Consider the following 26,630-nt stretch of genomic DNA (forward strand, 5'->3'; position numbering starts at 1 on the left):
GTTAGTCTTTTTTCATGCCTTTAATTATTCTTTTATTTCCCTTCTTTTCCATTTCATTTGCTCTTAATGTTTCAACCACGGCAAGGGAACTCAGGATTTGAAATGCAACGGGTCACTTTTTTTTCTTTCTTTGTGGTTTTGGAAAAGGACAAAATACTTGTAATGGCAGTGACCAAAAAGAAAAGTTCAGAGTTTTATAAAACATAAACATCTGCTTCCTAAACCATTTTTAAAAATCCAAATTCAACAAAATTCACAACCCATGGCAATACTCCTAGGTCTACTTTGAAAGATTATTAACATGATTTAAATCAACTGAAAATTAGAAGTGCAGGATTTGTTCAAAGAGACCTTAAGAGAACCATTTGTAGAAGAAACTGAGGCCCAAAGAGCCTGAGAGAGTTTGCTCCATCCTCTCACGAGCCCGGAGACCCCACTCCTGTTTCTGCAATAAGACCACATGTTTCCCCAGAAGAAGAAGGAACAGATCTGTGTTTTTTAACAATTGGAAAAATTGCCTTAGGCTTTTTATACACTTAAAAATAAAAATAGTCATGATAGGAATAAACTTGAATTTCAAAGAGAGGAGCAGTATTAGCAGCTATTAAATAGGAAGGTGTGTGAAAAGAAATTTTATGGGACAAAGTAATTTCTCTTGGTAATGAGTGCTTTGAGATTTTTAATATTCTCTTTTTCGTGATGATACTGAAATATGTTGACACTGAGTACAGTATGGCTATTTAACAAACATATTTTAATGTTAACTATATATTTTGGATGTCCTAAGCTGCCAATAGTTTTTTTTTTCCCCTTGTAAATAAACCTCATGTTAACTTTAACAGTGGAACATGGGAGATGTGCTTGGGAAAAGTGCTGATGCCGGCAGTTAACCCCCTGCTCAGGTGCTCGCCAGGCTTTCCTGGTCCTGCTGTCGTCCTGCTGACAGACACTTCTGCAAAACCAAAGCGAGCAACTGAGAGACATAAGTCAGTGCTGGGTGACACGGCACTAACTTCCACCATTTATAAATCCGCATCTCAGCCAAATGTCGATTCATTTCCCATGTCCTCAGCACGTATGCTAACATATCATGGCATGCCGTTGAATGTGCCCACTAGTCACTATTTTTTCAGTCTCTGCGTTAGACATATTTTTCAACAATAGGGGGCCTTGGGCTTGGGGGGAGGAGAAGAGAAAGGTGGAATAAATAAAAGAGAATACCAATTTTTTAAAATATATAAGGAATGATATATGTACCACATCTTCTTTATCATTCCTCTGTCAATGGACATTTAGGTTGCTTCCATGTCCTGGCTATTGTAAATAGTGCTGCAATGAACATTGGGGTGCACGTATCTTTTCAAATTATGGTTTTCTCCAGGTATATGCCTAGGAGTTATATACAATGGAATATTACTGAGCCATAAAAAAGAACAAAATAATTCCATCTGCAGCAAATGGATGGAACTAGAGATTGTCATACTGAGTGAAGCAAGTCAGACACAGAAAGACAAATACCATATGGTATCACTTATATGTGGAATCTAAAAATAGGGTACAAATGAACTTATTTACAAAATAGAAGTAGAGTCACAGATGTAGAAAACAAACTTATGGTTACCAAGGGGGAAGGGGTGAAGGGATAAATTGGGAGATTGGGATTGACACATACACACTGCTATATATAAAATAGATAACTAATAAGAACCTACTGTACAGCACAGGGAACTCTACTCAATACTCTGTAATGGCCTATATGGGAAAAGAATCTAAAAAAAGAGTGGATATATGTATATGTATAACCAATTCACTTTGCTCTACACCTGAAACTAACACAACATTGTAAATCAACTCTACTCCAGTAAACATTGAAACTATATTATATACAAGGAATGAAATGAAAAAAGTGATCAAAGTGTCAACTTTATTACTGATAAAAGTCGAATTGAAGAATGGGACTTAAATGAGCAGGAATAATAGGTTTCATAATCTTGAACCCCAGAAATGGACATACCCGCCCACTCCAGGCTGTGGAGAGCAGCCCTAGTTCCGCCAGGTGGGTGGGGACCCCTCCCTGCCGGATGTGACATCCGCTCAGCGCATTAGTGGTACACGTCCTGGGGGAAGGGAAGGGGTGGGACTGAGCTACACAAGCTTGTTGCTTCCCCCTAACTCACTGATCAGATAAGTCACACCACCTCCCCTGTGGGGAGAGGCAGGAGGCTAAGATTCTTAGGAAACTTCCCTCTTTTTGGAAACCATTCAGGTGGGAAATGTAGATGGGAGAGGGGAGGTGTCGGAGGACGGACGGAACAAAAAGTGCCCACTGAACTGAGAAGGCATCTTGAGACCGAACAATGAGGCAGGAAGCCCCGTGTAATCCGTGGATCAGTTTATTACAGGGTAACTTACTCACAGGGTGGGATTGGGCAGAAAATGATCTGGAAGCATTCGCAGAGGCTATGGCCACTGGGACAACTTGATAGTTAACCTGGGGTATGGGGTGCTTGGAAATGCGGCGTGTATTCCTAAGTCAAGATTTATGAGTGGGTAATTAGTCTTGTGGGCGCCCGGAATATGCCAGCAAAGGTCTTCATCATTGTTTGGAGACTAACAGAGCATAGAGGCCACCTGGTCCTAATGATGATGAAACAATATCTATTAACTCTAAAGCCCCTGACAACAGAGAAGTGATTCACTGCACAGTACGGTCCTGGGTAGTGTCAATGGAAGGACGGGAGGAGCTGTCAGGGCCCAAGATGGCATCATTCATGCTAACAGCCATACGGGAGGTGTCAAGGGACTGACCCCTTTGAAACCTCAGTGGCCACACCTGTGAAGTTAAGTTCCCCATGTCCAGGAGGTTGAGAATAAAAGGAGATATGACCTGGAGACCGGCACACAGTGAGTGCTAAAAAAAATAGTAGCGATTACTTTCAGTCTTTGGATAATTCCTCAAGTTCCTTCTTCTTTGCCCTGGTCACAAACTGACCAGGTTCGTGATTTGGAAACAGACGAATACAGCGCCATCCTCTGAAATAGGGCAAATCCGAGACAGAACAGATTTGTGAGCAGTAGCGAATTTCACTTTGGATCTGAGCTTGAAGCCTCTGTGTCCATAGGCACTTGGATTTATGATTTTTGTATTTCAGGAGAAAATTAACTAGTTAATATGTAGCTCAGTTTGGAAATTAAACCGTGGAAGCCCTTTAGAGGCTGAAGACTGACCCTGATGAGCACGACATGCTGGGGAGACAGGAGGAAAACCAGGAGGGCGGGCAACACGGAAGTCAAGGCGAGGGACCCTTTCAGGAAGGAGGGAGGAGCCCGCCGTGTCCAATGCTGCAGGGGGGCCAGGTTGGACGGGAGAAAAAGGCACAAGGGGGCTTGCAGAGATGGCCGTAAGCATTATTAGCTCTCAGATACGGAGCACTTACTGTATGTTGGTCACTGTGCTAGTTGCCCACATGCAGTATTATTTAATTCTCAAAAACACTACCCCATGTTATAGATTAAGGAAGTGAGAGTTGGAAAAGTCTACCACCAGCTTGGCTTAGGTCACGGAGCTGGGACTCAGGCCCCTGCCATCTGACTCTTAACCACTGAGCCTCCTTCCTTCTGGACGACTCGCTTTTGCCCCTGTGGTGGGTGAGGACAAGAGCATTGTGGGTGGAAAGGGAGCCACGAGGGAGGGGAGGGGGGAGAGGATGGCGAGTAGGCGGGGGAGGCTGAGGTTTGTCCTGGTTCGTTGGTTTGCTGGCTTTAGGATGGTGGAGACTTCAGCACTGTGAAACGTGGATAGGGGCTCAGAGGAAAGCCGGAGTGAGGAGACCTACGGAGGAGGAGATGGAGACAGCAGAGTGTGGACCTGTGGGGCAGGGCGGGGAGTGACCTTAGGCGGGAGAACCCCTCCTCCTTCACCTGGGGACAGAGCACAGGGAACTGAAAGTGTTGGTTTAATGTCAGAACATTAAGGAAGTTCTCCTCTGACTGTTCTCATTTCTCTGTACCTGGAACATCCAGCTTACCCTTCAAGGTCACACCTGGTCATGCTCTGAGCCCTAAGACAGGATTATCTGCTCTGGGTCCACTCCGCAGGCCCCGCCCCTCCCCTGCTGGTCGTGACTTCAGGCTGAGTCAGCAGGAGGAAATTCAGGTTGCATCAAAGACATGCTGCCACTCTGCAGGGGCTTATGGTTTGAAACGGGACCAAGATAAGTACATAAAAGTCCCATATAATAGGGGGAAGAACCACACAAAAAAAATAGACATGTGCATGGTGCTGAGGACTTCAGTCGTGTGATAGAGAGAGAAAGCAGAGCACTTCTGTGAGTGATATGTGGACCGAGTGTGGTTTTGAGCTGGTTGTTGAAGGAGGGGCGTATTTTCAACTGACAAGGAATAAGCCATTTTACTTGGAGAAAGTAGCCTCAGAAATGGCAGAAAGCTTATTTGGGGAACGAGGGGTGGTCCCATCTGGCTAAAGTACGGCATATGCTGGAATTTAGGTCCAGGATGCAATGGAAGGGTCTTGAGTCCTAGACTAAGAAATCCTGCCCACTTGAGTCCCTTGAGAGTAATTTCCTACTTTTATCTGATCAAGAAACACTGTGGGTGTGTTCAAAGACAGTGGTAAGCAGTCTTTTGGGTTTAGCCAAGGAGTTGATCCAAAGAGTTTAGAAATCTTACCTACCATTTTCATTCCAGAAATTAGGTCACTATCCTGAGAGTTTCAGGATACCAGAATGCACCCAGTCTCCCAAGAACACCTTCGAGCATTTGAGAAAAAGGGCCCTGGCCGTCTCCCTGTGGTTTGGCAGTTACTGACTGGGTCATCCTGGGGGTTGGGAGAGCCGCGTGGGAAGCTGAGCCAGGACTGTGCTTGGTTCTCCAGTTAGAGGCTCAGGACCAATGCTAGGTTTCTTACTACTTTTGTAAATCACTATTCTCAAGAACTATTTCTAGACAAAAACATAAAATAAAAATTAAAAACCTCTTTTTTTCTTTCAGTGAAGAAAAAGAAGCCTAAACTATTAAATAAATTTGATAAGACTATTAAAGCTGAACTCGATGCTGCAGAGAAACTCCGTAAACGGGTAGGTGGTTGTTTTGCTTTTCGCAGGAACATGCGATGGTTTCTTTGTTAAATAAACTCAGCCATTACTCTTGATTTGTTTTTTAAAAAAACTGTAAGAGAAACAACCTTTGAATAGAGTGGATTTTTCCCCAGGCACTTCAGCATTCCACGTAAAGTGAATCAGATGAAAAGAAAAACAGCAGCTGTAATGGCCAAATAGAAATAGAACTTTACCGTCAGGCCAGCCAACTTGGGTGGCAGCCCCTCCCATCACAGTCTCCTTGTGTGGCTTTGGGCAGATCACTTAGTCATTCTGAGCCTCCGTTTCCTTATTTTAAAAAATGAGACTAATACGTGCTCTTCCTACTTCCTACTTGGTCTTTTGCAATGAGACAAGAGATTAAAAAAGAAGCATCAGTACTGTCAAGTACCATACAAGTAGGGGTTTTCATTTTAAAGCAACTCGATGCAAAAAGAAAACATAGGTTAGTCCAATACTCTTAGGATAGTTACTGTTAAGGTGAAATGATATTAGATTTAAGATTCTTCTCACTTGGGGTTAACCTCACGCACCTCCAGTTTCCAGGGTGACTGTTTGATGTTTTGCTTTGTCATCAGTTAATTTGAAATATTATTTGCATTTGTTTCTGGATATTACAGTTTTTGAAAAGTCAATTACCACTAGATTGAAGTTATCTGTTCTCTTAACTCCATCACACTCATGTAATTATTGGGCCAAATATTTATTATATGTATTTAATGACATCTTCCGTTAATCATCTACAGGCGTACCTCATTTTATTGTGCTTCACTTTATTGTGCTTCATGGGTATTGCGTTTTTTACAAATTGAGGGTTTGTGGCAGCCCTGTATCAAACAAGTCTATTGGTGCCATTTTTCCAACAGCATTTGCTCGCTTCGGGTCTCTCTGTCACATTTTGGTAATTCTCGAAATAATTTCAAACCCTCCACCAGCAAAAAGATTTTGACTCGCTGAAGGCTCAGATGATGATTAACATTTTTTTAGCAATAAAGTATTTTTAAATAAGGTATGTGCATTGTTTTTCTTAACATAATGCTATTGCACACTTAATAGACTACAATATAATGTAAACATAACTTTTATATGCACTGGAAACCAAAACATTCATGTGACTCACTCTATTGTGATATTCGCTTTATCGTGGTGGCCTGGACCCAAACCTGCAAGATCTCTGAGGTCTGCCTGTAGTTGTTTCTCATGAAAATTTCTTTCTCTACTCTGTACTTGAATTTATACTTGCATTTTAAACTAATACTTGTTAGTTTTCCTGTAATGTGGTTTTTAATCGGTAGACATTAGCTGAAAAAAAAAAAAAAGGAATAAGGGGATTGTTATAGGTAAGCAACAACAATAAAAACACCTGAGTTAGGCACTGAAGTGGGAGGAGAATGTGCTTCCTCCCACATTTATTGGAAAAGTCCCAGCAAGCATGGCGACATCTGTAACTAGCATTAGGCAAGGTTCCCAAACCAAAGCCTGGCTCACCCTGGTCAGCAGCTGATACAAATGTAGTAACTCCAAAGAATATTGCAACAAAGTCTTTGTTCACTAAATTAACATCGAATGATTTCTGTGTCTATCTTGTTTAACTTTATAAAATGAAGCCATCTACTATTTGTTGAAAATTTGCATTTCTTAATAGAAACGAAGCAGGAATCTTCTTTTTCTATCACCTTGTTTGGCATTCTCCACTTTCTCTGTGCTACATGCCCTTAATGAAAATGGATGCCTATTTCACAGGTGACTTTAGGGATAAAGCACAAATGAACAGCTTTAGAGAAGGATTTTTATGTAATTATAATGAATAGTAGAGAAGGGCTCAGTTATCAAGGGGCAGATAAGTCAGTGAAACATAAAAATGCTGGAACAATCCATGGAGTATTCTCCAGTTCTCGCTTATTTGGAGAAATTATGATGCTTTCTTCAAGGAGCACCGTGGATCTATAACAGGGTAAATAAAGGAGGAAGAAGAGCCCACAGAGGCAATTCTTCCTTCTGAAACAGCAGGGAGCCATGTTATTGCCTGAGTCATCAGCATAATTAAGTTTTTTAGGGTTGTTTTTATAGCTGGTAGTTTCAAATAATGCAACCGACTACACTGGGATTGCTACGGCCATAAGGCAGTAATGACCAGAGGAGGCCTGGTCTCAGGCCACACCCATGTTTCAGAAACTATGTGACATGAAAGTACGAGGTCACTTTAGTTTTCCTGCAAACATGCATGGATCATATTTTAAACATCAATTTTTAAAAATAATATTTATTGCTCAAAACTCCTCCTTATGCCCCAGAAAAGGATTTGAAATGATACACTGAAATATTTGTTCATTTGCTGGAATCAGTTTTTATTATTGTATTGTAAGTGGAGAAAAAGAGAGAAAGAAGGGAAAACTTAATAAAGTCAGAGTAAGTGCGACACACGGAAGTTCACACCACAGGCTCTAAACGGGGCTGGGAAAGAAGTAAACTGCGGGCAGAGCAAGGAAGGGGTGTAGATCACACTGTCAGATGGATAGTAGTCCTCAGAATAGCTGTTCTGCACCAAGTCCAGAGAGGAACCTTATGCCATAGATCTTCATAAAGGGCCCAGTGATGGAAGGCACAGTCTCCTCCCTAATGTCACACCGCGGGTTCTACGTGACCTCTGTGGGGTGTGTCTTAATGTCCTTCAGCGCAGCCCGCTGGCCTCATGCCAAAACAGGGGCGTGGGGGGGGCGGGGGGGAGGGGGGGAGGGTGAGGCAAGTACATGTCTCTCCAGTGAACTGTCTTGGTCCTAGGATAAAATGTAAGCTATGTTGAGGAACAGATGATTTTCAGGCAATTCTTCGTGAGCAGTCTATCGTGTGGTTGAGTTTTTTAAGAAGAATTGTGTAATAGTATCAGGAGCTATATTCTCCAGCAAGAGCCTGGGGAAGGGAAATTTTCTTCAGACTAAAAGCAAACACATTAACTTTGCCAGACAGCTGAGGTGAGGGCAGGGCTGATGGTCCCTTAGGAAAGGCACAGAGCATCTGTGTTAAGGGACCCAAAGGATGCCTAGGACAGAGCCAACGTATTCCATTATTTTTATAACCTTGATGGCCGACTAAGGGAGTGTTAAGCTGGAAAAAATACTTTCGCAGATTTGTTATGAATATTGTTAATCCTCTGGTTTAAATCTGGAAATGGTGCATTTAGCATGATTTTCACAAAAATAGCCTCAATATTTGCAATTTAAGTTGTGTAAGTCATGTGATAGGCTAAAAGTAGTCCCTCCAAAGATACTTGTGTCCTAATCCCTGAAACCTGTACATGTTACTGTGTTTGGAGAAAGGGTCTTTGCAGATATGATTAAGTTAAGGGTCTTGAGATGGGGGATTATCCTGGGTTATCAAGTTGGACCCAAAGTTCAATCACATGTTTCCATATAAGAGAGAAGCAGAGGGAATTCTGATACAGACAAAACAGGAGAAGGCAATGTGAAGACAAAGTGGAGATTGGGGTGATGTCAAGAAATGCTGTCGGGAGGCAAGGAGCAGATTCTCCCCTAGAGCCTCTGCAGAAAGAACGGCCCTGCCCGCATCTGGATTTCAGCCCCAGTGAAACTGATTTCGGACTTCTGTTCTCCAGAACCATGAGCGAATGAATTTCTCTTGTCCTAAGCCACAAAGTTTGTGGTCATTTGTTACAGCAGCCTCAGGAAACACATACGGGTTAGTTAGAAGAAAGTCACACGGAGAAGGATATTTAACATGAATTCTTCATCCCTTACAATCACTCATGGAAGAAATCAGATGGTGGTTTTAGAAACTGTTATCCAAAATATACAAAAAACTCGTAAAATTCAATGATAAGAAAAACAACCCAATTTAAAAATGGGCCAAAGACCTTAAAAGACAACTCACCCCAGAAGATATTCAGGTGGCAGATAAGCATATGAAAAGATACTCCACCTCATATGTTACGAAATGCAATTTAAAACAAAATGGATATTACTACACACCTATTAGAAAGCCCAAAACCTGGAACACTGACACCACCAAATGCTGATGAGGATGTGGAGCAACAGGAACTCTCACTCATTGCTGGTGGTGATGCACGATATTACAGCCACTTCGGAAGACAGTTTGGTGGTTTCTTACAAAACTAAGCATACTCGTAGCATACAATCTAGAAATCTTGCTCCTTGGTATTTATCCAAAGGAGTTGAAAACTTAGGTTCTCACAAAAACCTGCACATGGATGTTCATAGCAGCTTTCATAATTGCCAAAACCTGAAAGCAACCGAGATGTCCTTCAGTAAGTGAATGGATGGATAAACTGGGGTACATCTAGACAATGAAATCTGATTCAGCACTAACAGAAATGATCTCTCAAGCCATGAAAAGATAGGGAGGAAGCTTAAATTCATATTACTGAGTGAAAGAAGCCAATCTGAATAGGCTACATACTGTATGATTCCAACTTTATGACTTTCTGGAAAATGCAAAACTATGGGGACAGTGGATACGTGTCCTTATACATTTGTCCAAACCCATAGAATGTACAACACCAAGAGTGAACCCTAACGTAAAGTATGGACTTCGGGTGATTTCAGTGTGTCATTGTAGGTTCATCAGTCACAACAAATGTACCACTGTGCTGAGGGATGTTGATTATGGGGGGAGGCCGTGCACGTGTAGGGGTAGGAGGTATGTGAGAAATCTCTATACTTTCCTCTCAATTTTGCTGCAAACCTAGAACTGCTCTAAAAAAATAAAGCCTTTAAAAAAGTTAATATCATGAGAGACACAGCATATTTTAAATAGCGATACAATGATTTCTGACCATAAATATAACTTAGAGAATATGTTCCTGACTTGACTTATCTCAGCCTTCAAGTCCTCATTCTCTTCACATTAACGTGTCCATCAGATAAGAGACTTACCTGGGGCACGCTTTATTGTCTTCATGTGGGCTCACACATCCTCCCCACGCTACGAAAGTAATAATCATAACAGCTACCATTTTTCATTGCTTTCCATGCGCTCTGCAGCAGCTATAAGCATTTTATATATGTTATCAGATTTGACCTTCACAGCAGCCCAACAGAGTGATCAAGTACCCTCATTGTACCCATGTCACAGATGAGGCATATAAGGCAAAGTCGTAAGCAACTTGTCAGGAGTCACACGCCTCCTAAGTGGGGGAGCCCAGGGTCTAGCCAGTCACTCTGGCTCTGGAGCCTCCACTCATGACCACTCCTCTGCGCATATACTGTCTCCCAGACCCTCAGCGCCACTGATGGGCATGTGACAGGGAATGAGAAATCTCCTTTTTCCATGATTTTAAGGAACTTTAATATGGATATTGCCTGGCTCTGTTTAGTCAAGTTGTGAAGAAGTAGGTATCAGTAACCATCAGGTAGTGCTGTATGGTTTGCTGAGCCCAGCCACGTTTGAGGGGTAAACCCTGTTGCTGTGAAAACTCACTCAGTGAGGGTGACAGCATACAAACCACAGTGAGCTTGCATTTATGCGTGGAATGAATGGATGTACGGATTGATAGGCAGCTGAAGTGGTGGTAAAGTTCAACTCAGAAAATCCATCTCCATCGCATGGTTCCAATATTCTGATGTGCTGCCTTCCATTAGACACCAGGAGATGTGTGTTTCTCCTTGTGGATGGACTGAGAGGGGGAGAGGGTGCCTCACCCCCGTGCCAAGACCCTCAGCAAGCTTACCTGTTACACACCCCCCATTTCCGCTTGCACAGTGGTGGTCAGAGACCTACCACAGGCGCTTGGACCAGCTTCTTAAGGGCCCGCGTGGGCTTTGGGGGGAGGGGGGGTCACATGACAAGGAAGCGGGTGCCCCAGCAACCAGGTGAGCCGCATCAACCCTGATGTTCAACGGGTGACAACGTCGGTGGCCAGATGGCCCTTTCATCCTGTTTGCTTATTCCCTGCCGACTGTGCCCTTCTCATTGCAGACCCCAGGCATTCTAGCTGCTAGCAGTATGCTTCCCCCAACTGAAATCCTAAACTTTTTTAAGAATGCATGTGGGAACTGTACATATAGAGAGAAAATGCAATTTCTTTTTTTTTCTTGTTTAAATTTTTATTGGAGTAGAGTTGATTTACAATGTTGTGTTAGTTTCTGCTGTACAGCAAAGTGAATCAGCTATACATATACATGTATCCACTCTTTTCTTTTTAGATTCTTTTCCCATAGAGGCTATTACAGAGTATTGAGTAGAGTTCCCTGTGCTATACAGCAGGTTCTTATTAGTTATCTATCTTACATATAGTAGTGTGTGCAATTTCTTTAACAATGACTCATAGTACATCATTTGCCAGGTATCTGCCTTTTAAAAAATAAAGTGTATTTATGTCCATTTCTAGTTTTTTGTTTGTCATAATGCAGTTAATTATTTAAAATCTTAGGATAAAATTGTCTTAAACTCAGAAAGGAGTCCAGGAAATTTTGACAAAATTACTTGGTGAATATTAAATAACTATATTGAATAACATTATGCATTTGAATTTATTGTATGTATATTATTGCCTCTTCCTAACAGGGAAAAATTGAGGAAGCAATGCATGTGTTTGAAGAACTAGTTCAGAAGTACCCTCAGAGTCCAGGAGCGCGATATGGGAAAGCAAAGGTATGCTGAAACCTTGCTACTTAGGACACTGTTTTGATGTCCTTATGCTCTGTATAATTGGATTTTCAAACCCAGTATTTGCATTTTATTTTTCCTTTCTAACTTGTATACAGAATCAATTTCTCATGCATATACATAAATTCAAGCAAGAAATGCAGTTTTAAATAAGACAATTAATTATTGCTATTTTGTACTCGTGAATTTAGTAACTTTTTTTGCTCCCCCTCCATCTGGCTTCTCTCCAGTTTTGAAAAGAAGATAAAGAATAACACTTATGTCACTGATTTCCCATCACCCTCGCGTTTGTTCCATTTAGACCCACCACCTAGTTTTTACTTCAGTCTCCTTAGAGGTTTAAGAACCTCATTTTATCACTAGAGGTTGCAAAGTGTGCTTAGAAAAGACTTTTAAAATATAAAGTGGAATGGACTTTGTTCTCTGTGTAGTTTCTGTCAGCTGACTTATTTCTTACCCCTTACCTTCTCCCCAGCTCCTTCCCCACCTTCTCCTTTCTTTTTTTTTTAAATTAATTTATTTATTTACTTTTGGCTGCATTGGGTCTTCGTTGGGTTGCATGGGCTTCTCATTGCAGTGGCTTCTCTTGTTGTGGAGCACGGGCTCTAGGCTCGAGGGCTTTAGTAGTTGTGGCACACGGGCTTCAGTAGTTGTGGCTCTCGGGCTCTAGAGCACAGGCTCAGTTGTAGCACACGGGCTTAGTTGCTCCGCGGCATGTGGGATCTTCCCGGACCAGGGCTCGAACCCATGTCCCCCGCATTGGCAGGCGGATTCTTAACCACTACCTTCTCCTTTCTTATTGGACTTTCTCCATCTTCCAGCTCCTCAATGCATGAAGCTTTTCCACGTCCTTCTGTAGCTGGGAAACCCTCCGTGGGCCACATTCTGTTTTAGGTCCTGGGATTTATCATGAAGAACACTCTCGAGGTCTGTGTCCTTGTGGAGCTTATATTCCAATGGAAGATATTTTAAAAGTTTCTTACTCAAGTTTTTTGGAGTGAAAGGCCACTCTGTGGCAGGCCCTATTCTAGGCACTGCAGGCACAGCCATCAACAAAGCACATGGTGTTTTCATTGTAATGGAGAAGACAGTGCATGAGACATAGAAGAAAGTCTCTTGCTTGCTACTGGATACTTTGTCAAGAGACAAAAATAAAGAAGAGCACAGCCATAGGATGTGTGAGGGGGTTGAAATTTTGGATAGGGTGGAAGCAAAACCAGGGTTTTGAGCAAAACCCTGAAAGTCTTTATAAATAAATATACATTTAAAGAATATTAGAAGGGTTAAAAACAAATGTATTAGAACACCTTACATGATAATACATGCCCTAGAGAAAAGAAGGTCATGGAATAAAGAACATGTTATTATGATTTTTTGTTTGTAGGTGGTGTGATTGAGAGTGACACAGCAACACTTACGATAATAAGGTGATCAGCAAAGGCCTCCCTAGGGAGGTGACAAGTGGCTGAAACATGTCAAGGTCGAGGAAGGAGCTGTCCAGGCAGAGGGAAGAGCGGGGGCAAAGGCCGTGATGCAGGGAGTCAGCCTCGGCTTGATTAGAAGGACAGGAGCAGGGGCGTGCTGAAGGAGGTGACATGGGGCAGGCGGGACCAGGGACTCTCAGGTTGTATTCTCTGTGCCCTGGGGGCCCTTGGAGGGTTTGTGGGTGGGTGTGCCCGCCTGGTTGCTTTTTTAAATAACAATCGCTTTGGTTGCTTGGTGGAGAATGGATTCTGGTGGCACAAGTAGAAGCCAGAAGAATAGGAGACCATTGCAGGTGTCCTCAAGATGCGCTGGCTCAGTCTGTGGTCGTGGCCGTGGAGACGGAGCAGTGGACAAGGGCAGAGCTGAGAGGTCTTGATGATGGATTAGATGTAAGGGTCAGAGAACAGACTCGAGGGTGACTTCAGGTTTTCCGCGCCATGCAGCTTGCTGGGTTCCAGACCAAGGATGGAAACCAGGCCCCCTGCAGCGGAAGTGCGGAGTCCTGACCACTGGACCGCCAGGGAATTCCCGACTTCAGGGTTTTTGGTTAAGCCATCTAAGGAAAGGATAGTGCCAGGTACTGACCAGGAAGACTGGTGGAAGAACAGGTTTGGGGAGGTACAAAATCAAGCATTCGCATTTGGTCCTGTGAAGTCTGTGATGCCTGTTAGAGACGCAAGTGCGCGTGTCAGATAGACCGTCGGAGATATGTAGTCTGGAACTCGGGGTAAAAGCCAGGGCTGATGTACAAATGTCAGGCAGTAAAGCTCCTCCAGCCCCGCCTGGGGGGATGAGACTGTCAGCCCTGCTGGGAAACGGCAGATGCAGAGCTGCAGAAATTTTCCAGACCCAGGAGAAGCTGACAACACCCCTTTGGAGGGGGCGATGCTGTCACTTGTGGGTGACACTCACACGGAAACTAACACATCTGGAGATAAAACGAGTGTGCTTTGCTCTGAACTAAAGGTGGCAGCCACTCGAAATCCAGATGCTCAAATTCTTCCTATCTCCCCCTTAAAAACTTATTAATTAAATTTGTATTAATTCAGTTTTAATAAATTAAATTTGTGAAAATTTAATGCAAAGAAGTTCCTTTTATCCATGGTGCAATACAGACTAGGTTTAGCAGACAGCAACTGTATCATTTCTATAAATTCATTTGGTCAGTAATCCTCCAGAATTGCTAAATTGTATTGCTATTAAGCAAGAGAATATATTTATTACCAAAAGATCATGCCTATTCAAGTAAGTGATGTGCTTTGCCACTAGTCCTGGCAGTCATTTGATTAAGGAAAAACATATTAACTCGAAAGGATAATGATTGGGCCAAATGCTCATCATGGCAAAAATGTTTCATGCTTTAGAACTTTTCTTTATGTGTGATGTTAATTGCGGGTACCAAAGTCTAAATAAATGCAATACTTTTTGCACGTGGCACTTGCTGTATTTATACCCTTATTTACAGTCAGAATTTGAGATTTATGCCTCAGCAATATTTTTTACCTCTAAACTATTATGCTACAAGGTGTTATCAATATTAACATTAATGCAAAATTTAAGCATGGTAAATTAAATTTTAATAGAATAATTTAAAAGAAAGCTTAAATTTATAGGAGTTTTAAAAATAAAAGTTCAACAGAAGACAGATTTTGTAAGGAGGAGTAGGTGATGACTTTTTCATTGTTTGTTAGCAGATTAAACAATTACTTTGGAATATCCCAACAAATTTTTCAAATTCAGCAACATTAAGTTAAATAGAAACTACAGTATCTATCATTTCTAAAGTAGCACTGGGGCTTCCCTGGTGGCACAGTGGTTGAGAATCCGCCTGCCAGTGCAGGGCACACGGGTTCGAGCCCTGGTCCGGGAAGATCCCTCATGCCGCGGAGCAGCTAGGCCCGTGCGCCACAACTACTGAGCCTGCACTCTAGAGCCCGCGAGCCACAACTCCTGAAGCCCGCATGCCACAAATACTGAAGCCCGCGTGCCCTAGAGCCCGTGCTCCGCAACAAGAGAAGCCCCCGCAATGAGAAGCCCACGCACCACAACGAAGAGTAGCCCCCGCTCGCCGCAACTAGAGAAAGACCGCACGCAGCAACGAAGACCCAACACAGCCAATAAATAAATAAATAAATAAATAATAAAATACATGGAAAAAAAAGTAGCACTGATAGTGTCTTATTCTTTGGATTACTGTGAAAATCAATTTTGACCAAGTTCCTTGAACATCAGACACAAAATTATGAGCTCAATTCACTTTATTATCTTACACAAACCATTAATGCCTCTCAGGCAGAAAATGCCACATCTCAGGCATCCTCCTGCCACAAATAGGAAGGTTGGATGGGGAATTCGTTTGAATCAACAAAAGGCTTTCTGATGTTGATGTCCTGTAGCAAATGCTCAGTTTCAGGGCAAATCCTTTATCTACAGATGCTAAACTAATCAATATCAATCAATTTTGATATTCAAAGCAAAGCCTATCAGTTTTATTTAAGAGACTTTGAAGAATTATGTACTATTTTAACACTGATATTAAAATTCCATTTCCGGAAGTTCTAAAATGTTTATACTTCATTAAAATGAAGGACCTTGAGGATGGAGGAGGGAAAGGAACAAGGCAAGTAGTTGTATCATCTGTCTCTCATTTCGTATTGAGTTTAGTTAAGATATTTATTCCCCTCTATATAGAGAATGATGTCTCGGTTGACATTTGCCCTTGAACTAACCTTGAAGAGACCCTCCAGTTCCGGGATCTGTTTGGTAGCTTGAAGAGGCTACCAAATGAAGAAGGTGAACAAGATGGTCTCAAAAGGGCTCTCTCAGCTCTAGGACTCTGGCATTCTGTGACATCATCTATGAACGACCATGTTTGGGGGAGTTAACTCACCATAGCCAAACTCACAAGAAACTGATGCTTAGACAGAAAAGCCAGCATATGGATATACGGAAGGCCATGCAGGCAGGATGACCAATACAGGATATTGACATTGGACTTTCTCTCCTGGTAGATAAGTCTATTCTGGAGACCATTTGCAGATACGAACAGATTGTTATATATTCTGAAGCTTTTTTTTTCTGTCAAGCACAGGTGAATTGCCCTTTTCTAATCTAGAGATTTTCATCCTATCAATTTTCCTTTATCATAAATCCGTCCACTGTCTGTCACCACTGATTCAATTCCAGCCCTTATCATCTTGGGAAAGTTACCCTTATCAGTACATATTAACAAGTTCTTTCTTTGGTGTGGTATTTTCTGAAAAGCTTCCCAAGCTTTTCAAGCTTACCAAGTAAGGTATCTTACTTTATCAATTTGTGCTGATTCTTGTTAGTTTTTCATTTTAGGGTGGAGGAGGGTTGGATCATTTCCTTACTGTGTCCTCAAGTTGTGGAGTTAGACTATTTTGGTTCTGCAGGCATCTACATACTGCCTACAGCACACACTTTGTTTTAACAAGGTAAACATGTTAAATAGGATATTCTGAGAAAAAATTATACATGCTACTTTTAGCATCTGTATCGGTTTTTTTTCTCAAATGGTAAGCTTCAAATTGTAGTCTACTAAATCTGATGAGATTTTGATGACCATTTTGCAGTTCGCCCCTCTCTTCCTACCTCTAGTATTTCAGTCCCTGTTCTCGTGGATGTTAGCATGGATGAACTGCTCTGGTCCCTCTCCCATCCCCTCTCACCTGCTGAAGGACATCATTCTAATTTTTGTGTCCCTTGCATCATCAGATTTTCCCCCTCTACTGGGTCTTTTGCATCAGCTTAGAAACATGCTGTAATATTTCCCATTGTTAAAAAACACTCCCTTGTCTCCACATTACCCTCCAATTACTGGCCCATTTTTCTGCTCCCCTTTACAACGAAACTCCTTGAAGGAGGTGTGTTCACCTCCTTCCCTCCTGTTTTCTCTTGAGCCTCTCAGCTAGGGGTCCCCAGCAGCCCCACGGAAATGCTCTTGCTGGGACCCTCAGACACATCACATTGTCCCCAGTCCAGAGTGATCTAGTTTCAGTTCTCATCTTGTTCAACCTGACAGCCACTTCTGATACAATTGACCACTCCCTCTTGATACCTTTCGTCACTTGGCCTCCAGAATACCACTTTTTAAATTGTTATTTTCTTCTCTCTTCCTTCTGTCCTTTTTGCCGGTCCTATCCTGGTCCTTTCTGACCTCTGATGACCTTGAAATGTTGCAGGTCTTTAGAGTTCTGTTCTTGGGCCTCTTCTTTGCTCTGTCTACACTCACAGCAGCATCTAGCTTCTTAGCTCTAAATACCCTCTCTATACTCGAGGATTCCCCAGTGTTTCTCTCACTCTGACCTCTCTCCTGAACCCCAGACACATATAGGCACCTTTCTATCCATATCTCCACTTGGGTACCTAATAGACATTGGGGCTTAATTGGTCCAAAACTGAACTCCTGATCCCATATCCCTACAAACCTGCTTCTTTCTGCTCTAGCTTCCCATTCTCAGGAATGACAGTTCCAACTGGTCACTGCTCAAGCCAAAAATGTTGGATTCATCCTTGACTTCTCTCTCCCTTTCTCTTATACTCTACATTCAGACCATCTGTAAGTCTGTTGGCTCTGGCTTTCAAGATGTACCTGTAATCCGACCACCTCTTACCACCTCATTACTGCTACCCTGGTCCAAGTTGCCATCACCCCTTGTCTTGATTCCTGCCAGAATGTCCTAACTGGGATCTCCACTATTCCCTTTACCCACCTCTGTATATTCTTCACATCACTGCCAGTGTCCTTTCGACTCATACAGGAGATCACGTCAAAACCCCTCAGTGTCTTTCCTTCTCATGTAGAGTTAGTGTAGTGGGATTGGCAATGGCTTACCAGGCTTTTCATTACCTGATGCCCCACCCCCCATCAGTCTCCTCCTAGCTCCCCTTCAATGTACCAGCCTTTCCTCTATTCCTCACTTCTGCCTCAGGGCCCTTGCTCTTGCTGTTCTCTCTGCCTGGAATGTTCTTCTCCCAGGTATTTTCGTGCCTCACTACTTTCAGGTCGTCTCTGATCATCCCGACGAAACTAGAATCCTCCCTGCCACCCCACTCTCAGTACACAGAAGCCTACTTTATTTTTATCCACAACACTTACGGCCACAAGACACATGATACTTTTATTTGTATATTGACTTTCCCTTCTAGAAGGAAGCAACATGAGAAAAGGGCTTTGTCTGTTTTGTTCAATTTGTCTGCCACCTGTCTAGAACAGAATATAGTTGTTGAAGGAATGAATGAACACAGGAATAACCTAATGAAAGAACAGGAACTGTGGAGTTCTGTCTATTAATGATGTAAACAGGATGTAAATTCCATCAGCCTTCACATATATTAGTCTTGCTTTTATGATAGTCTTTCTCATCTGTAGCTTAGTAGCTAATGTTTCTTCATGTTATTAAAATAACATGCTATGTTGCTTTCCTTTATTTTTTTAATTCTTGATAAAAAGAAAATTTGAATTTGTCTTGAATTACTTTTAAAGCATGTCCCAAAGTCAACTTTTCATAAATATTTTGAGCAACTGCAAATACAGCTTGTCCTGGGACATTTCTCCCTTCCTCTAGTGTGAAGATGATTTGGCTGAGAAGAACAGGAGCAATGAGATTCTGCGCAGGGCCATCAAAACCTACCAAGAGGTGGCCAGCCTGCCTGACGTCCCCGCAGACCTGGTGAAGCTGAGCTTGAAGCGGCGGTCAGACAGACAGCAATTTCTAGGTGAAATGGAGTAAGAATCAGTTCAGTGGCAATCAATGGCGTGCTTTTATCTGGAAAAACCTGCAGGCTGTGTATACTTTCAGAAGAGTTTAGTTACATGGAAGGAAACCTGAGTTTGATAACTAATTTCAGGCAACTTCTCTGATGTGTCAGACTGAAAGAGTAATCCTTCATGATTACAAAGATGCACATGGTACTTTGCCACTTACCCACCCCCCACACACACTTTAAGGAGGAGGCAGATGGAATTCTGAGAGGTTGGATACGTTGCCTAAGGAATCATAGCTAATAAATTAATAGGTCTGCAATCAAAAACTTCCTATCATGCCAAATTCTTCTTTTCTCTCTTAACGATAACCAGCTGATTAATGGTGGCTGAAATCATCAGTGCAACAGTTTTTATAGAGGAATGTTAGGAGTTCTAAGCACTCTAAAAATTTTACCTGTAAGTTTTGACTCTATACTAAAGAAAATGTTAGAAAAAAAATTTTTAATCACTAAATAAATTTGCAAATGCTTTGAAAAGAGCAGCATAAAGCATCCTTTCTAACTGACCCAGGATCCCAGTGCCAAAGGCAAGGGAGACTCCCTGTACCCTAACTTCATTATAACCAGGCCAGTGATTGGTTCTCTCTCACCTAAAACGCCATCGGTAAGCCAGGAGGGAAGAATCTAAGCCATGTGTAACCCCTAAGGTGGGTTCTCTGCTGGCTGGATAAATTATGTAGACAAATTATCTCGATTACACTAGGAAATGCTCCTAAAAGTAATATTCAAAGTCAACTGAACTTTATATCAAGGATAAGAATTAAAGGTAGTTGTGTTGCTTTGGTAGATGACTGAAATCTGTGACAGGAGTAGAACCTAAGCGATGATTGGAAACTAGAAGAAACGGTCTTATTCTAGAAGAATGGACTTATATTCATAAGGGCCAGTCCTGGGGAAGGAAAGCATAACATCACACGTACAGGATGGAAAAGGCGAGGCTGGGGGTCCATGGAGGCGCTCGCCATGGGCGCAAAATCAGTGTCACTGGGTTGTCCCCGCTCCTAGGGTTCTGACATGGCTTGCTTAGCACTGTGGGTTTTTTACATTAATTTTGATTTTTAAAAAAATGTATAAAATATGCATCTTGATGACTGAATTTTTGGTGCCCTCTTAAACTTTGCCTCTCTTGCCTCACCCTATTCCCGGCCCAGAGGAAAGACAGCCCACCAGTAGATTTAACCTTCTTTGGAAACGGTCCTTCGGTATTTGAATACAGTCTTTCCTCCGAATGAGAATGAGGCAAGTTCACTAGAGGAGGGACTTGTGTGCAGACTAGGTGGTGAAGTCCCTTGCCATTCAAAGTGGAAGGGGCGGGGAGGACATGACAGCAGGACGGACTCTCACCTGGGCCTTTGTCCTTTGTTGTTTATCTATTTTATATATAGTGGTGTGTATATGTTAACCCCAAACTCCTAGTTTATCTCCTGCCCCTTCCCCTTTGGTAACCATAAATTTGTGGTTCAACAAGGGAAGTTTAAAAGCAGCAGAAAAGTGAGCCCAAGTGGGGCAGGTGGAGGAGGAGGGCTACAGAGAGGTAGAGTCAGATTTCTTAGTGAAGGAATGAAAGGCTGAGCAAACCATCCCAGACTGGCGAGGAATGGGGAGCAGCCCGTGGGGTGAGTTGGTGGTGCTTTATGCCAAACAGTTTTTCTGTTACTTGGAGCATCCAACTGCATTAGCTTATTGACGGTCCTACCATATCTTGGCTGATTTTCAGTTTGTGGTCAACAAAGCCCTTTAGGTAATTAATTTTGTCATGTGGACTCTCATTTTGCACATTTTCCCATGTACAATTTGTCTTTCCAACTGTGGTGAGGAGTGATGACAGTTGGCTCCTGAAATCTTAAATGTCCGTCCAACAGCCTTAAAAACGACTTGAAGCTGGGTTTTCATGACTCGTGTGTGCACAGTCCCCTGTCGTCCACCAGAGGGTCCCCTAATACTGGATGATGTCTCCTTTGCTCCAGGACTAGGTCATCACTGAGAGAAGAGGACAGCATAGTACCTTTAGTGCCTCTTCAAGTTTCCTCCAGTATGCTAGACCTTGAAATCTTCTATTAGACTTCTTATTTGCCTGTTCTGTATTCATAATTTTAATTATAATAGATCAAAAATATCCCAGTAAACATTTTTTAATAAGGAACCAGTAATTAAAACTTTCTTAAGAAGGAGTTTGACATAAAAGGGTAAATGTTGACAAATTTAGAAAATAGGAGTGTCTTTAAAGTATTTATAATCAGCATTATATTCAGTATCTATTTATGGGAGTAACTGATGCCTTTGCAGCTGCAGGATGAAATTCTAATGGGTACTTAGCCATCAGTATACAGAATCAGATTTAAGCTGGTCCTCAGGCTCTGTTGAGTAGTCTCTTATGATTTGTAGTCTCAATACAGAGGTGTACAGAATCTGTTTTTATTTCTTTTTTTTTTTTCTTTCCACCAATCAGGTCACATGAGAGGTTCCCTGCTTACTCTGCAGAAATTAGTTGAACTATTTCCTGATGATACTTCCTTAAAGAATGACCTTGGAGTGGGGTACCTCTTGATAGGAGATAATGATAGTGCCAAGAAGGTTTATGAAGAGGTAAGCAAGCAGCAATTTGCTACTAACAATTAATCAAATTATTTTGAACATGAAGTTCTAATGTTATTTGTAAATTGCATTTAATACGCCTCATCGCTCATTCTCCTTAAGTTAAATCAAATTTGTCTCATTATAGTTGACATATCCTAAATTTTGTTTCATCTCCCTTTTTTTTTCCCACTTCATCAGAAGATTTTCAATTTTAGTTAACACTTGATACATCAAAACCTTCAACCTATAATTGTGATCTTTTTAAAATTATATATTGATATTTATCAGTCCACAAGCAGCCTTTCTAAAAGTGTTCTTTATGATAGGAAAAGGAACTGAAAAACTTATGAGCTTAAACTCATGAACTTAAAAACACATAATCTTTTACGTTTTTCACTAAAAGACCAAACTAGAGAGAGACTACAGAACGCAAGCCTTTTGAGCACATGGAATAAATGAGTCACCTTTCAGAGGGCATTGGCTACCTGATCTTCTAGCAAGGATAACTTTAAAAGGATGTCTGCCTTGTAATGGATGCTCTAATGAATAACTGCTAAGTCACAAGTAACTATGTCATCTAGAAAACTGTGACTCCTTCAAGCAATGAGGGACGTCATTTGGTACAAGTTAAACAGGATACCAAATGAACTTTGAAGCTGGAGCAAGTTAATGCCTCTGTAAAAGAAAGATGAACACATTTACTTGTTATTCTTTAATTTAGGCCTCGGGATCAAGGGTTTTCAAGCTGGTGCACTTTGCATCAAAATGCTCCTACTCAGTAGAGACAATATGATTCCTTCTATTTTTAAAATGCTGTCAGGTATAGTGATTTCATACTCAGTCTCGAGACTGGGTCCACCCACAAAGTGGTGCTTTCCTCCTTTTACTGTCGTCGGTCCCATAATTGGGAATACTGGATTTAGGAGCAGTTGTCTTTTGACCTTTGTCCTAATTTGTACATTTTCTGAGAGAGCAGAAGTAAGACCTTTGCTGTTTATAGCATCTCTAATATCTATTCAGAGTGGGTTGAGCTTACAGTGTTGAAAATTTGTGCCACGTGCTAAAGTACCTGTTACAGGTCATAAAATAAGTCCCTATGGGGCACTGTATTTGCTAATGGCTGAGTGCCCTGCCTTGTAAAGTTTGGCTAAAGGAAACATCATGTATCTCAGTGATCCAGGAACATATGAATATAAGAACTGTCAAACTATATCAGACATACCCATTATTCTGCCACGGTCACAAGGCACAAAGATGGAATTATAGAGTTTCTCCCTTCCTTCCTTCCTTCCTCCCTCTCTCCCTCCCTCCGTTCCTTCCTTCCCAAAAACCATGATCAAGTGTCTACAGGGTGTCAAGCACATTTGAGGTTAGAGCAGGATCTGAAAGCATCCTGGTTCCTTTCACCCACTATGGATTTGTCCTCCAGCTTTTCAAAACCTTCCTTAAATATATTCATTCTTTTCACCTGGTACTAAATCTCAACTATATGAAACATTTTACTTCATTTTGAAAAATAAAACTTACCTGCTATTGTTTATACATTTGAAATCATAATCTCATCGGAATAAACATAACAGGATGCAGAAAATCTAAAATACAGCCTTATTATACAACCGAGTGAGTTTCTTTTTGAAGAAGCATTGCTAAACTGAAAATAAGTGTGGGGTTTGCCTTTTGTTCCCTCCTCTGACTGCTAAGTTAATAAGCTGAATCTGATAAATTCTCTTTCCTTTACTAAAGTTTATCCTGATATGTTTATGTCTCAGTCAGAGATGATTTTCAGCAAACGGATATTGTAATTTTATATTTTTCTTCATGTTGATTTTTATCTTGGAGTAAATTTATAAAAATCATTGATCATTCCCTTTCTGGGTTTTGTTTGTTTGTTTTGCTGCTTTTAGTTTCAGCAAAGACTGACCCACACACACTTGCTTGGGAAATGGTGGTTAAGGAAACAAACACAGAGTATGCCATCATGGAGTTACAATCTGGTACCAAGTCACTAATCTTGATTAATTTTAACTTCCTCGATATCTTTCAAATCCCCTCCCTTTTTAACCCAGGCTCCATCATCTCTTGCCTAAAGTAGGATAGATCCACTCCGACCAGGCTTGTTCTCCTATGATCTTCATCAACACAAAATGCCAATCTTACCTCCCACCCTTGGCTTCAGCTCTTTAGTGGTTCCCACTGCCCACAGCAGTGATCTTCAAACATGTTCCATTGCGTCCCCTTGCAGTAAAAATTGTTCAAGCAAAAACTTGGGATATGTATGTTTATGTGTTTATATATTATATCTATGTATGTATGTACTAATCTGTGATGTACATTGTAAAAGGTCCACATTCTAAAATAGGTCTTAAGATGAAATGAAATATTTCAAATACTTTTAAAATTTCATTTAACTGCCAAAATTTTTTTAACTCACACTGAAAAATTGATATTTTAGTAATATCCATGTGCAACACGATTTATGATTATATGATTTTTTTTTAGTCCTGGTAGTGTGTCCTGCAGAGTTTGTGCTGGAACTAGAAATGTCAGTTCTGCCAGTTTGTTGTCATCTGTGCCTTGTGTGTATGTATGTGTTTGTATGTGTGTGTGTATGTGTAAAGAGAGAGAGAGAGAATCTGTGTAACATTTTTAGTATTAACCTCAATTTGGTTTTCTTAGAAATCTTCATTTTCTGAGGGTTTGTTGATTACAACTAGATAATACAGCCTGTGCATCCATTATGCACCGCATGTAAACTGCAGTAAGCCCAGTAGGTGATCATAAAGAATCAAGCCTGGAGGGCAGCCCTGTCGGTCACTCTGGGTCCTGACCGCCCACCCTCCCCTCACAGTAGCAGGTGTGTGAGTGGGACGTGGGACTGTCCACCATGCAGATGAGAGGAGAGCCCTGGAGTCCATATTATGTTTCAGAGAAAGATATAGGTAGAGCATTTGTCATTTCTTTCCACTCCCCCCGAGGATTATCTTGTACGTGATACTGAACAGGACCTTCCGTGGTTTGCCTCCTGTCCTTTTCTCCAGTCTCATTGCCTTTGCTGTTCCTGGCCCACTATTCCTTTTTATTCACTTTCTCCTGTGCCTTGAATGCCTCCCCCCAAAGTCCCCCACCTTCCTTTTCCCTGGTGAGCTCCTATTCATCCATAAATACCTTTTAGCACTTGCCCCTGCCACATCCACCCTAGAGCGAGCTAGATGCCCGTCCTCTGTACCCCCGTGTGCCTCACGCCCGTCGCTGTGCTTACACTTACCACGGTGCGTTGCTGTCGTCTGCTTGTGAGTCTGTCGCCTTCTCTTGACTGAGAGGTTCCTGAGAAAAGAGAGTATATCTCATTTATGTTGATATGTCCAGAGCCTAGAAAAGTTCTGTGTGTTCTAAAATAGCTAGTAAATTAATACATTTGCTAATTACTTGAGTTGATGGCTGTGTCTACAGGAAACAGAAATGTCATCTGCGTAGCTGCAATAATTGTAATAATTCCTTCGTTGTTGTGCTACCAGAAATGTGATCAGCCTCAGTACAGTTCAGTTCCAGAAGTGTTTATTGAGCTCTTGCTCAGCACCTGACTCAGTAACAGCGCCGTGGAAGGTGCAGAAGAGGCAGAGTCTGGGCTCTCAGAGATCTAGTCGGGGAGTCGTCCCGGCATGCACCCATCCGTTCAGTTAGTACAGAGTTCTCCACGACCTGCCACGTGCCCAGCTCTGCTCCAAGCACTGGGGGCCAGCAGTGAGTGCAACAGACAAAAGCCCTGCAGAGTCTCCATCTTTGTGGAGGAAATCCAAATAAAATAAGTCAGATGGTGACGAGTGCTATGAAGAAAAGGGAGTCTCACCATAGACAAGTTAGAAAGTGATAGTGATGCAGCTGGAGGGTCTGTTTTATTTTTTTTTTATTTTTTTTTTATTTTTTTTTATGTATGTATGTATGTATGTATGGCTGTGTTGGGTCTTCGTTTCTGTGCGAGGGCTTTCTCTAGTTGTGGCAAGCGGGGGCCACTCCTCATCACGGTGCGCGGGCCTCTCACCATCGCGGCCTCTCTTGTTGCGGAGCACAGGCTCCAGACGCGCAGGCTCAGTAATTGTGGCTCACGGGCCGAGTTGCTCCGCGGCATGTGGGATCTTCCCAGACCAGGGCTCGAACCCGTGTCCCCTGCATTGGCAGGCAGATTCTCAACCACTGCGCCACCAGGGAAGCCCTGGAGGGTCTGTTTTATATCAGGTGATTCAGCTTAGGTTTCACTGAGATGCTAACCTTTGAGCAAGGATTTCATCACAGTAAGGGAGTGGGACGTCTGGATGTCTGGGAGAAGACGGTTTGAGCCAAAGGAGTACTGTGTGTGCAAAGGTCCTGAGGCAGGGGTGCCTTTGGCTTTCTATGCAGCAGCAAGGAGTCCAGAGTGTCTCAGAGTGGCTGATGGGGGTGGATAGGAGAGGAGGCCAGAGAAGTAGAGAGGCCCAGCCCAAGGGAGGTCTTAGAGACTGTTCCTAGAACTTGGTCTTACTCTGAGTAAAATGGAACCCCTTTGGGTTTTGCATAGAGGAGGGATAAAATCTGACTTAGGATTTAGTGCTTCCTTTCAGGACCCACGTGGAGAATGGGTTACAGGAGAGTGGAGCTGGGGTTCAGAGGGTCGGCAGTTAGGAGGCTCCTGTAAGAAGGTAGCAGAGAGATGATAGACTTGGACCAGGATGGCAGCGGTGGAGGAAGTGACAAGGAGTTTGACTCTGAATATATTGTGATGGTATCATTGGCTGGATTTGCTAATGGATGAGGTACAGACGCAGATGCAAGATGGAAAACACTAAAATATTGGCAGGGTGCACTGTGGATTCACCAAGAGTATGGGGTCCCTGCCCAGCACACTTACTCCTTCTGTGTAAAAGATCCCATGACTCCCTTTTCCTAGTCAGGCTCAAGGATGAAGAGAAGCTGTAGGATATTCATCTTTTCTCTACCTGTGTTCATCTCAAACCTTAACCCTTCACTTTTGGTCTGTAAATTAGT

At 42.2% G+C, this 26,630-nt stretch overlaps 1 protein-coding gene across 5 annotated transcripts in view; it reads left to right on the plus strand.

The window, feature by feature from the left end:
* The window catches only part of ASPH (aspartate beta-hydroxylase), a 268,977-nt gene that overhangs the window by 153,885 nt on the left and 88,462 nt on the right, over positions 1–26,630 (plus strand). For all 5 annotated transcript variants that reach the window (XM_057532092.1, XM_057532093.1, XM_057532090.1 and 2 more), the window contains 4 exons: positions 5,011–5,096; positions 11,658–11,744; positions 18,836–18,986; positions 21,484–21,620. In XM_057532092.1, coding sequence (XP_057388075.1) covers positions 5,011–5,096; positions 11,658–11,744; positions 18,836–18,986; positions 21,484–21,620 — 461 coding nt within the window. The remainder of the gene's footprint in view (positions 1–5,010; positions 5,097–11,657; positions 11,745–18,835; positions 18,987–21,483; positions 21,621–26,630) is intronic.

This window comes from Balaenoptera acutorostrata, chromosome 17 (genome assembly GCF_949987535.1).
Source record: "Balaenoptera acutorostrata chromosome 17, mBalAcu1.1, whole genome shotgun sequence".
In the NCBI taxonomy this organism is placed as follows: Eukaryota; Metazoa; Chordata; class Mammalia; order Artiodactyla; family Balaenopteridae; genus Balaenoptera; species Balaenoptera acutorostrata.